This window comes from Corythoichthys intestinalis, chromosome 10, assembly GCF_030265065.1.
Source record: "Corythoichthys intestinalis isolate RoL2023-P3 chromosome 10, ASM3026506v1, whole genome shotgun sequence".
Classification (NCBI taxonomy): Eukaryota; Metazoa; Chordata; class Actinopteri; order Syngnathiformes; family Syngnathidae; genus Corythoichthys; species Corythoichthys intestinalis.
The window spans coordinates 48616720-48629410 of record NC_080404.1 but is presented as its reverse complement, the minus strand read 5'-3'; the positions used below and the strand labels follow the sequence as shown (position 1 = coordinate 48629410).

General features: G+C 38.1%; 1 protein-coding gene across 1 annotated transcript in view; it reads right to left on the bottom strand.

The window, feature by feature from the left end:
- The window catches only part of loxl4 (lysyl oxidase-like 4), a 104966-nt gene that overhangs the window by 4765 nt on the left and 87510 nt on the right, over positions 1 to 12691 (bottom strand). Inside the window, exons 12-14 of the mRNA XM_057848664.1 lie at positions 11557 to 11672; positions 11158 to 11294; positions 60 to 171 (exon numbers count right to left, since the gene is read on the bottom strand). Coding sequence (XP_057704647.1) covers positions 60 to 171; positions 11158 to 11294; positions 11557 to 11672 — 365 coding nt within the window. The remainder of the gene's footprint in view (positions 1 to 59; positions 172 to 11157; positions 11295 to 11556; positions 11673 to 12691) is intronic.

Genomic DNA, 12691 nt, shown 5'->3' with positions numbered 1-12691 from the left:
GTAAGTAGTGATATCGAGGTAGAGCTGTGATCAAAAAGCGGAGGAACATGGGCGCCTACCTGCGTGACATCCATACATAAAAGCCCTGTGGCCGTCGTACTTGCAGCGACAGCGCATAACGTTGTTCATGAAGTCCGACTCGGCCATGTCCATCGATGGGTTGACTTCCACCTGATGGAAAAACGCAATCCTTGTCAGTGAATTCTGTTTTTTAACTGATATACTGTACATCTTGGAGTTTGAATTTAAAATGTGTTACTGATAGAATGACCATTGAGTAAAACAGTGGCACAGTTCAAGTACTTCAGTCGAGCGTTCAAGTTTTAGTGTCCTGATGGTTGGAAAGAATTGCCTTTAAGAAAGTGTATTTGGTAGTTTTCTGCTTCCTGATTTTTTTAACCTGTCCTGTTCAGCTGCTTGACAAAGACAATGGGAATCTGAGTGTCCTATTGATCTGAACACTTTTAATCAGTGTTGTTTTTGGCAGCCCTTTTACTGTAATTTTTGTCTTAGTCTTTTGGATGAAAATACTTATTAGTCTTAGTCATATTTTAGCTATTTCAAAATATGTTCGTCTAGTTTTAGTCGACAGTTCTCCAAATGTTTTCGTCTATGAACTTAATGAATAAATAAATAAAAATGAATAAAAGGTTTCCAACAATTTCGAATGAAATGCTGATGCCAACACGAATGCTAACGCTAATGCTATGCTAATGCTACAAGTAAGTTTAGTGCAGTGGTTCTTAACCAGGGTTAAATTAAACCCCAGGGGTTCGATGAGTAAGCCTAAGGCAGGGTTCACTAAATCCGGACCTCGGAGCCACTTTTCCTGTCGTGTTTTCCATGTCTCCCTCCTCCAACACACCTGAATCAAATAATCAGGGTCATTATCAGGCTTCTGGAGAGGTTGCTGATGACATAATCATTTGATTCACGTGTCACAAGCCTGTGTGTGTGGTGGGGGGTGAGAGGGAGGCGCAGTACGTCACATGAGTGACATGACCGTACACTGCTAAGATGCGTGCTAACTACACATACGGTAAGAAAATGTCACACATTGTTAACTTATGACACAAACTGGCGAATTTTCATCTCGTTCTCGTCTCGTCAGATGACAACTGGCATCCATCTCATTATGTTTTAGTCTCCCAAGAAACGTTTTTAGCTCGTCATCGTGATGTCATCGTCATGAAAAAATTGTTCATTGACGAAATATTTTTTGAAATACAAGAAACACAAGAAACAAGAAATACATTGTGTGAATCACTTGTAAGTGTGGATATGTTGACATCCTGTTCTTTGCTGCCTGATCGCTAATCCTGGCACTGATACAGTGCCTTGCAAAAGTATTCGGCCCCCTTGAATCTTGCAACCTTTCGCCACATTTCAGGCTTCAAACATAAAGATATGAAATTAAATTTTTTTGTCAAGAATCAACAACAAGTGGGACACAATCGTGAAGTGGAACAACATTTATTGGATAATTTGAACTTTTTTAACAAATAAATAACTGAAAAGTGGGGCGTGCAATATTATTCGGCCCCTTTACTTTCAGTGCAGCAAACTCACTCCAGAAGTTCAGTGAGGATCTCTGAATGATCCACTGTTGTCCTAAATGACTGATGATGATAAATAGAATCCACCTGTGTGTAATAAAGTCTCCGTATAAATGCACCTGCTCTGTGATAGTCTCAAGGTTCTGTTTAAAGTGCAGAGAGCATTATGAAAACCAAGGAATACACCAGGCAGGTCCGAGATACTGTTGTGGAGAAGTTTAAAGCCGGATTTGGATACATAAAGATTTCCCAAGCTTTAAACATCTCAAGGAGCACTGTGCAAGCCATCATATTGAAATGGAAGGAGCATCAGACCACTGCAAATCTACCAAGACCTGGCCGTCCTTCCAAACTTTCTTCTCAAACAAGGAGAAAACTGATCAGAGATGCAGCCAAGAGGCCCATGATCACTCTGGATGAACTGCAGAAATCTACAGCTGAGGTGGGAGAGTCTGTCCATAGAACAACAATCAGTCGTACACTGCACAAATCTGGCCTTTATGGAAGAGTGGCAAGAAGAAAGCCATTTCTCAAAGATATCCATAAAAAGTCTCGTTTAAAGTTTGCCACAAGCCACCTGGGAGACACACCAAACATGTGGAAGAAGGTGCTCTGGTCAGATGAAACCAAAATTGAACTTTTTGGCCACAATGCAAAACGATATGTTTGGCGTAAAAGCAACACAGCTCATCACCCTGAACACACCATCCCCACTGTCAAACATGGTGGTGGCAGCATCATGGTTTTGGGCCTGCTTTTCTTCAGCAGGGACAGGGAAGATGGTTAAAATTGACGGGAAGATGAATGCAGCCAAATACAGGAACATTCTGGAAGAAAACCTGTTGGTATCTGCACAAGACCTGAGACTGGGACGGAGATTTATCTTCCAATAGGACAATGATCCAAAACATAAAGCCAAATCTACAATGGAATGTTCAAAAATAAACATATCCAGGTGTTAGAATGGCCAAGTCAAAGTCCAAACCTGAATCCAATCGAGAATCTGTGGAAAGAGCTGAAGACTGCTGTTCACAAACACTCTCCATCCAACCTCACTGAGCTCGAGCTGTTTTGCAAGGAAGAATGGGCAACAATGTCAGTCTCTCGATGTGCAAAACTGATAGAAACATACCCCAAGCGACTTGCAGCTGTAACTGGAGAAAAAGGTGGCGCTACAAAGTATTAACGCAAGGGGGCCGAATAATATTGCACGCCCCACTTTTCAGTTTTTTATTTGTTAAAAAAGTTTAAATTATCCAATAAATTTTGTTCCACTTCACGATTGTGTCCCACTTGTTGTTGATTCTTGACAAAAAATTAAAATTTTATATCTTTATGTTTGAAGCCTGAAATGTGGCGAAAGGTTTCAAGGTTCAAGGGGCCGAATACTTTTGCAAGGCACTGTAGCTTGAAGTTCCTAGTCAACTACGTAAAAAGGCTAACAATTGTTTCCCTTTGCACTTTTCTTCATCTTTGGAATGATACTCACCTTTTTCCCATTGTACAGTGGAGTATGATGTAACTCCTGAAAGGAATACCATGCCCTTTATACACAAAACAAAACCATTGTTCTGTAAAAGCACAATGGTCAACTGAGGATAAAAGGCCATGTAACTTCACAGCTCTGGTTCGCATCATGTGGTTGTGATGCTATCCACCAAGAAGTGCTTACTATATCTTACAACAAACTTACATATATGGCCTAAAAAAACCTGCTGGCAGTTATTCAGGAAAGAGTTCATTTTTTTTCTTATTGGATCCTAGACTTCAGTCAGTTTTATTTGCAGCACAGCGCTAACTGTTGGTATGCTCTTTCTCTTAAGTGATAAGCGTGACAAGTCATTTACTGTAATAGCCGTTCTGTAAAAATGCTCCACCCTCTTTAAACACCAGTTACACCTAGTTACAGGCAGAAAGGCGGCAAAGTACAAAAAGTAAACCAAACTTAATGGTCTACTTGGAAAAGGAAAGTTTTTTAATATTTTATACAGTTGACAGAAATGTCAAATGGATCACAGTCTTTGTGGATTTACAAAAATGTTGCCAAGTTAACCCTCTGGGTGCCACAGTTTTTTGTTTTTTTAATCAATTTTGATATAACGTTTTGAAATGCTGTTGATCCTGTTACTCTGAAAATGGTGAAGCAACATCGGTGCTGCTTATGGACTGTAAAGCCAAATGGACTCGCTGCTGCTCCGGACGGACACAGCGTCATTTGAGGTTGATTATTCCTCTTCAATATCCGAGTCTGCCATTACTTGACAATGTACTTTATCAACGGTAAAAAATCCTCTCGCATTTTAAGTTTTCCGGTAGAATTCTACTCTAACACCGAGCCCTCGTCTCCTCGACTGGGAGGGGTTTTAAACAGCTATAAACTATAAAAACCTTTAATGAAGACGCACCCACAAATGATGATCAGGTTGAAGAGGCAGATGTCTGCCATCTTTAGTGACAAAATAGTAACTAAAGCTAGTCCCCGGGTTACGAACGAGTTCTGTTCCTACGCTGGCGACATAACCCTTTAATGATGGAGGATACACTGCCCTCTGTTGGTAGCGTTGGGTCTGGCTGGACTGTCGCCTTGTATGACTGAGGAGCAGACTAAGACTTGCCTGGTATACCAGACTCACCGCTGTTCCAGCGATTGAGTCTGGCGACCGTCCGGCAGATCAAATTCCGAGGGCGGAGCAAGCCACAGCAAACAGACAGTGGAGTGGACCAATCAGCGACGGGCAGACGTGACGTTGTTAAAGCGACAAGTAATTAGCGTGAGCGGAGAATGGAGAAGTTTATTCAACATGGCTAGCGCGACCCATGTTGACTGTTGTCAATGACTTGTTTCGATGTGTTTTTGGTCATTTAAAACTGGTTTTACCGCGGATTGGAACTTAATTTCGGCTCTCCCGTTCGCCATCTGCGTTGTTGTAGAGACGACTTTCGGCGCGCAAGAGTGACGTTACTCGTTAAGAACACGTCACGCAAATAAACAAATCTGATTGGACGGTTGATTTTGTATCTTGCTCGAGAGGCCGTTAATGGGCTGGGTCCCAGACTATTTCTCACATTGTTTGAAAAATACAGGGAGAATAGTCTGGCTGTGCCAGGCAAGACTAAGACATATGACATGGATAAAGGATAGCTGCGCTCTGGTTTGGCACACATAAGGCTGGAAGTTGTTTCAGCTAATATATGTTTGCGTATGCATTTTTAATTAAGTTTAGAGCTACAGTTTGTGGAGTTAATTGTGAGCAATTTGCTATGAGAATTGTAAATACGTTAGCATTCGTAGCATTTAGGATCGCGGACATTTGTTAGGCAAATTAGGGTAATTTAATCTACTAAATTTACATATTGATTAGACTTGATAAACGTTTGAACACCAATTGTTTTGTGTCAAGTGTTTTATTGTTCAAATGTGTGTTGTTTTGAAAATAAGTGTACATATGTGCTTTGAAGCTTTACAAATTGTCAAATGTGAAGCAAGTAAAAAGCTTTAAAAACACAATTGCTTTCTTTGCTGTCTGTCAAGCTGAACAACTTCACATTTGGTGAGGACAGAACACGTCATATTAATAAAGTAAAAAACAAGACACTGTGTGGTACATTAAGGTATTATTTATGCGACTAAAAATGTAAGTCGAGTACATCGGAACCCGGGGACCACCTGTATCCTGTAATGCTTATGGTTTAATCACAGCATGCAAACAGCATGTGCACATGACGGTGAGAAATTATTGTAACCTTACTATAATTTGGCAATGATGAATTTGTTCCACCAATGAGCAACAAGCAATGGTTTACTTTATGTAGCCTCCCAGAAACAATAGCGATACTTGACTTATAGTCGAGACCACTAAAAGACCAGTGTCAAGGCTTGTATGATGACATTAGTAAAAATGGATCAAATCGACATAAAATAATGTCACTAAACAACAACATACTTCTACTTTTCAAATGATTTCTTTGGGAACTCTACGAAAGGTCGCACCTGAGTATAAGTCGCACCAGCCAAAAAATGCGCAATGAAAAGGAAAAAAAAACATATAAGTCGCACCTGAGTATAAGTTTTTGGGGGAAATTTATTTGATCGAATCCAGCACCAAGAACAGACTTTTCATCTTGAAAGGCAATTTTAAAATAAAAACACAATAGAGAACAACGTGCCGAATAATTGTACAGTATGCTAACATTACATGACTCTAGAAGTTAGATCGGGCCAAAAAAATCCAGCTCGACCCGACCAGCCCGCGGGTATTAAAGCCCGACCTGGCCCGCTGATCAATTAACTTGGTTTGCAGGCCCAAGCCCGGAAAAAAACACGATATTTTATGTTTTATTTGTAGGCACGAGCCCGAAAAAACCTCCAAAATTCTATATTTTATTTGTGAGGACTCAAGAGAAGAAGGGAATGCGGGGATGCGATGCGTGGTTGCCTTTTGTGTGATCACATTTGTGACGATGCCTGCATGCATAATGATAACAAATTAAAGCCTGTCTTTTGTAACGAATTCTGCCAGTTAAAAAAAGACTAAAATGGATAGTCAATTAACATTTATATCTTTCATATTTGTGTGTCTGTTCTAACAGGCGGATAGTGGATTTGACATTTATTTTAATTTCTTCGAGTTGGCAGAAAAAAAGTTTTCTCAATGTTTAATAGTCTACATATTTTCATGATCATTATACAGTGGGGCAAATAAGTATTTAGTCAACCACCAATTTTGGAAGTGTTCCTACTTGAAAAGATTAGAGAGGCCTGTAATTGTCAACATTAATTAATCGTAATTAATCGCAATTCAAACCATCTCTAAAATATGCCATATTTTTCTGTAAATTATTGTTGGAATGGAAAGTTAAGACACAAGACGGATATATACATTCAACATACTGTACATAAGTACTGTATTTGTTTATTATAACAATAAATCAACAAGATGGCATTAACATTATTAACAATCTGTTAAGCGATCCATGGATAGAAAGACTTGTTCTTAAAAGATAAATGTTAGTACAAGTTATAGAAGTTTTAGGTCAAAACCCCTTCATAATGTTTTCGTTTTAATAAAGTTTGTAAAATTTTCAAACAAAAAATAAACAATTAACTCGCCATTGTTGATGTCAATACGCAATGCTCATGGGTGCTGAAACCCATAAAATCAGTCGCACCCAAGCGCCAGGAGAGGGTGACAAAAAACACAAGTAACAAGTGGATATGACACTGTGCTGTCATTTTAATCTGTTTGAGGGGCATGTGCGTTAAATGCATCAAATATTTTAACAAGGGCTGTCAAACGATTAAAATTTTTAATCGAGTTAATTACAGCTTAAAAATTAATTAATCGCAACTCAAACCATCTATAAAATATGCCATATTTTTCTGTAAATGATTGTTGGAATGGAAAGATAAGACACAAGACGGATATATACATTCAACATACGGTACATAAGGACTATTTGTTTATTATAACAATAAATCAACAAGATGGCATTAACATTATTAACATTCTGTTAAAGCGATCCATGGATAGAGGGACTTGTAGTTCTTAAAATAAAAATGTTAGTACAAGTTATATTAAAACCCCTCTTAATGTTTTCATTTTAATAAAATTTGTAAAATTTTCAATCCAAAAATATACTAGTAGCCCGCTATTGTTGATGTCAATAATTACTTACACAATGCTCATGGGTGCTGAAGCCTATAAAATCAGTCGCACCCAAGCGCCTGCAGAGGGCGACAAAACTCCATAAAACACAACAAGTGAGCGTTTCACTGTACTGTCATTTAATAGTGTCTGAGCGGGGCATCTGCGTTAATTGCATCAAATATTTTAACGTGATTAATTTAAAAAATTAATTAACGCCCGTTAACGCGATAATTTTGACAGCCCTAATAAATATATGAATATGTATTTATTTAAAACAAAAAGTTAGCGAGAGAGAAGTCCGGCCCGACCCGACTGTAAATAATCACACATAAGTATACGCACCCTCTGCCAAACTATGAAAAAAATGCGACTTATAGTCCGAAAAATACGGAACGTATAAAATGTGATGTTGTGACGTGATGAACTCAACTACTGATGTCACTAGTCTTAACTAATAAAGGCCCACTAGGGAACAATAATTACTTCTTATTCAACGGATTCCTCTTAATTTTCCGTGTAAATGAGTGTTCAAATCTTTGCGTGAGAGGCTTTAAGCAAAGTGTTGTGTTGGCTTGAGAGAAAGTAGCAATAAATGTTAAAAAGAAAATAAAAGGGCAGGAGGAATCCATGGTGTTAAATTAGCCTTGTCTAATGGGAGGGGAGGCGCATAGGGAGCTTTACAAAACATGAGGTAATCATTACTTGGGTAATTGGTGCGTTTCATTAGCACACATTGGCTTTAAGGGAGGGTCAGCTAAATACACAAAAGTCAGAAATGTCAACTTAGCAACATTAAATACAACATTCTTCTGCAATTTGCTGAGTCACCTCAGAACTTCTCCTTAGGACTGAGATCTATTCCCTTACTTCTATCCGCACCTACAATTGTATGCAGCAATTGTAACCAGTGTGCTCCAAAAGATCCAGTCAGTGGTCAAACGCATGTGTGATGTGTCGATTACATGTACATTCAGTACATCTTGTTCCAACAGAAAAGTCTAATTCCGACAAGTGAGCATCTCAGACAGACAGACAGACAGTAGTAATTATCAGAGTTCCCATGCATACGAGGCTATTGACGATCTGCAGACGGCTGCGTATAACATGCGGGATGCGTAAGTTTGTGCGAGCGAGATGGGGGATAATGACGAGCTTCAATCCTTGATGTGTTTTACTCTCCTGACCGCAGACCTGATAGACTGGCCAAGGCTCAAGTAATAACAGAGAGAGGATGGTTGCGCGAGATTGTGAGGTCGGGTTTTTAACAAAAAAAAAAAAAAAAAAATGACAAACTGTATATAATCCTCAACCCAGAGAAAGTCATAAAACCGTGAGAATCATTGGGTGTAAAATGTCACTTTACTATCTGAACAGATACAGTTAAGGTACTTCGAGTACGAAGAACTGCATTCAGACCAAGGGCGTAGGTTTGGTCTCAACATTGGTCGGGACGCTAAATGATCAATGCAAAATAAATCTGTAACTTTCGTGTGTATCGGTTCAGGTGATAGACAATTCAAACCTTTGTTTTCAAAAACTACTAAAGAAACATTTTGAAAACTTCCAAAATAAATGTCAATTGCAAATTGACGTTGTAAATTTCAAATGCAATAGTTGAACATGAATTATATTAGCATACACAATACCTACAAATTTGTTAATAATCACTTAACTAAGATAAAATAAGAATTTCTTAATCCCTCATAGGTGAAATTCAGGCATCTGGGAATGCAAAAAAAATTAACATTTGTCTTAAAACCACTGAACATTGTCTGTCTAGATAAAGAAATTAAATATAACTTCTTCGTGATTAACAAAAATAAATAAAAATGCAGCCTTCCTTCAGGTATAAACAACTGCTTTTGTCCACAAGCACAGCCAAAATCAACAAAAAAATTAAAGCGTCCTAAAACAAAAACAAAAATTATGGCGAAGGGGTAAACCTCAGTTCATTATATTTCTCACTCTTTAATTAATGTTAGTATATAACACATACAGAAGGATAATTCTCTCTAAGCAGCTTCCTAACCGATTTTTGCAGGTTAGCAAGTTTACACAGTTTAATGTTATGCTAACTCTGATTCAGGTTGGACTTTCGGTAGCAAAATTAATGGTGTGCTCCCCACCTCCACCACACTGAAGTCTTTTTAGATTCCTTATAGTGGCTGCTGCTGGCCAGAAAAAAAAAAAAAAGAAAGAAAAAAAAACTTCTAATATCCCTCCTCTTTGAAGGAGGCAGCATGTTGTCGACATGTTGTCTGTGTCGGGGTTGTGTGGGTGTGTGTTTGGATCAAGTCATCAGCAGGGGTGAAAGTGGGCCAGAATGGTCAGGAACGCAGTTCCGGTATAAGATTCAGGGCCAGAACGCAGTTCCACTATAAGATTCAGGGCCGGAATGGTGTTCCGTGGTGGTACACGGTGCTTTGATTAAAAAAATATGACGACAACTGTCAAAATGCTATGAAAAAAAAAAAATGCTAAGCACAAGTATTAACATCAAGCATAATAAAGTGCTTGTGTAGCGTAATCCGTTTCCACCAATATTTAATATTTATCTTATTCCACGGGCGGCATGGAGGTTTCCCCAACTGCTGCAGTTATCTGAGTCAGACGATGATGAGTCACGTCAATGTGCGAATACACGCAGCAAACCAAAACGCCTGGACTCATTTATCCATTCAATTGGCTGTCATACTGACATGTGATCAGCAGAGATAGTTAGTTCTGATTGGTTCAAGTGTGCATGTTTCCGGAACAGCAAAAAAAAAAAAAAAGGTTGTTGAATTGAGGCGACAAAAAAGGGGCAATGCAAAATAAAATGGATCAAATCTTTAAGCGCAATGAAAGAGTTTAGGAGGCTTATTTATCATATTTTTTTTTATTTGCGCTGATGAGCAGGTTTAGAAAATCTTATCTGTCAATGTGCACTTTGGACTTAAATTTGTTCATTTATGTTAGGCGACTTATTCATTTCCTTATGATTTAAAAAAGTCAATGTCTGCGCGATCTTCAAAATATATTCCATATCACTCTGCATAATATGAGTCATTTGTAGTTATTTTTCTGAATGTATGTTACTTATATCTTTGTTATTAAAAAGTAAATGTTTACAATAACTTCAATTTTAATATACGTCCTATGTTCTTAAGTAGTTAAAATTGAGATTTGGCATTTAGTATGTAAGGAAATGAGGGAAAATAAAAATTAGGAGATGGAGGTTTGGGGTTATTACTGTTTTTTTTTGTTTTTATTTTGCAAATCATTGAAAACATACAATTTTGAATGAAAATTAGCTTTTGTATGTGTTATAGAAATAGCTGTGCTAAAACAGTATTCTTTGCATTTCAGTAGTTTAAGAGGTTTGACCCCCCCCCCCCAAAAAAAAATAAAAAAATAAAAAAATAAAAATAAATAAATAAATAGAAATTCTGCCTCCGTGGCGACCTTCACGTCGGGGAGTTCCGGCAAAAAATTCTCGCCACTTTCACCCCTGGTCATCAGCCAATTGAACGTGTCTTTATGGGGGGAAAAAAAATGGACCGGCACATTCAGCAAGTGAAACGGGGTAAATTTAAGTCTGTACGTAATGAAAATATTTCATTTAATAATGGTAGGGTCAATTCTTTTTCTACAACATATGGTAAGAGAATCGCAATTATCTATATAACTGAACTTATAATACTGTATAATACAAATAAGGTTGCTTAAAAGTTGGTGGAGACAATTTGAGCATCCTGAAAAGTTGATAGTGTTATGTCCCTACCTTCCCTATGCAAACCTACGCCCTTGATTCAGACAAGCGCTGCTGCCGTTTGTCCGTCCGTCCGTCCGTCCGTCCATCCATCCATCCATCCATCCTTGCCCTCACATACTCCAAATTGAACTTGCTTTTACATCATGCTAAACTTTTTGTCAGGGCTGAACGAGCAGGCCGAAGAAAAGTACTGACTGACCTGAAAGATGTAATCGCCAGGCCGTACGTCTGTCACGTCAACCCACTGACAGTCAATATCGTGGCGGTAGGTATCCCAGCAGCCCACAGAGATACCCTGGTCACCCATGTTATAACAAGAAAAGCGTTTTGGAACACCTAAAAAACAGGAGAACAATGCTTGGCATTTTGGCACTCACATTTTTTTCACAAATGCTGATTTTTTTTACACAAGCTATTTCATCCATGATATACCAAGCAGATGGAGAGTGAACAAACACAAGCACAGCGGTCATTTAATACAATAACTGCAATAGAAAATTCCACACTGCTGCAGCTGAAATATTAATGTTAATTTCCTGCCACTAATGGGAAAGTGCAGATTTTAGGCGTGTGATGAGTCAATGGAGATGAACATTACCGTCTGGGCAATGCGTGTCTTCCAGACAGAAACTGGCCTTATGTCCCTCTGCAACCCTGGTGCCGTTCAAAGTCAACAAGTCGTAATGTGTGAACACCTCGATGCTGTGGTAATGCCTGAAACAAAAGAGAACGAATGATTTTGAAACCATGTATATACAGTCTATATATTTTAAAGACAGAGTAATATTTCTCCTTAGATAAGGGAAAAGAACATGTTATGATGTATCCTGTTTAGAGCATTTGTTTCAAAACCGGAGCGTTTCCTCCTAAAGATTGGTTTGTTTTTGGCATATGTGAACACAGCAATCGCCATCGGCTTACATTCGAGCTCTGTTGCTGTTCATTTAACCCTTGTGCGATGTTATTGTTTTTACCCCTTTCGCGTTATTTTACATAATATGTAAGGCTACTTTGAGGTGTGATAACTAAGTCATTTTTGAATATTTTTTTTCTTTCAACAACTCAAAATGTTCATTGGGGTCTGAGCTATCCATACATATGTAGTTTTTATTTATTTATTTACCCCCCCCAACTTAGGACAACACAAGCCCATAGAAGGACTATGGAGAAAACTAACTGTGCTGTATTATACATATAAGAATAATAATTATAATACTTCATTAGACATAATTAGAGCTTTGAATTAGGCAAGAAGTTATAACAACAAAATTGTCTATGCATGAGAATTTTTTTTGACAATGACAGTTTTACTGAAAACGCCCCTCTCGTGTTATTTTACAAAATATGTAAGGCTACTTTGAGGTGTGAAAACTAAGTCATTTTTGAACATTTTTTTTCTTTCAGCAACTCAAAATGTTCATTGGGGTCTGAGCTATCCATACATATGTAGTTTTTATTTATTTATTTATCCCCCTCTCCACTTAGGACAACACAAGCCCATAGAAGGACTTTGGAGAAAACTGTGCTGTGTATATATAAATAAAATAATAATAATAATAGAGATGCACGATAATATCGGTCACCGATAATTATCGGCCGATAATGGCAATTATGACGTCACACAGATAATCCAGATAAAACAAAATTCAACCGATAATGCAATCCGATAATTATATACTTGATTAAGCCTCCAAATGTGCGCAATCAACAGTTTTGTCCAATTCTGCTAGTTT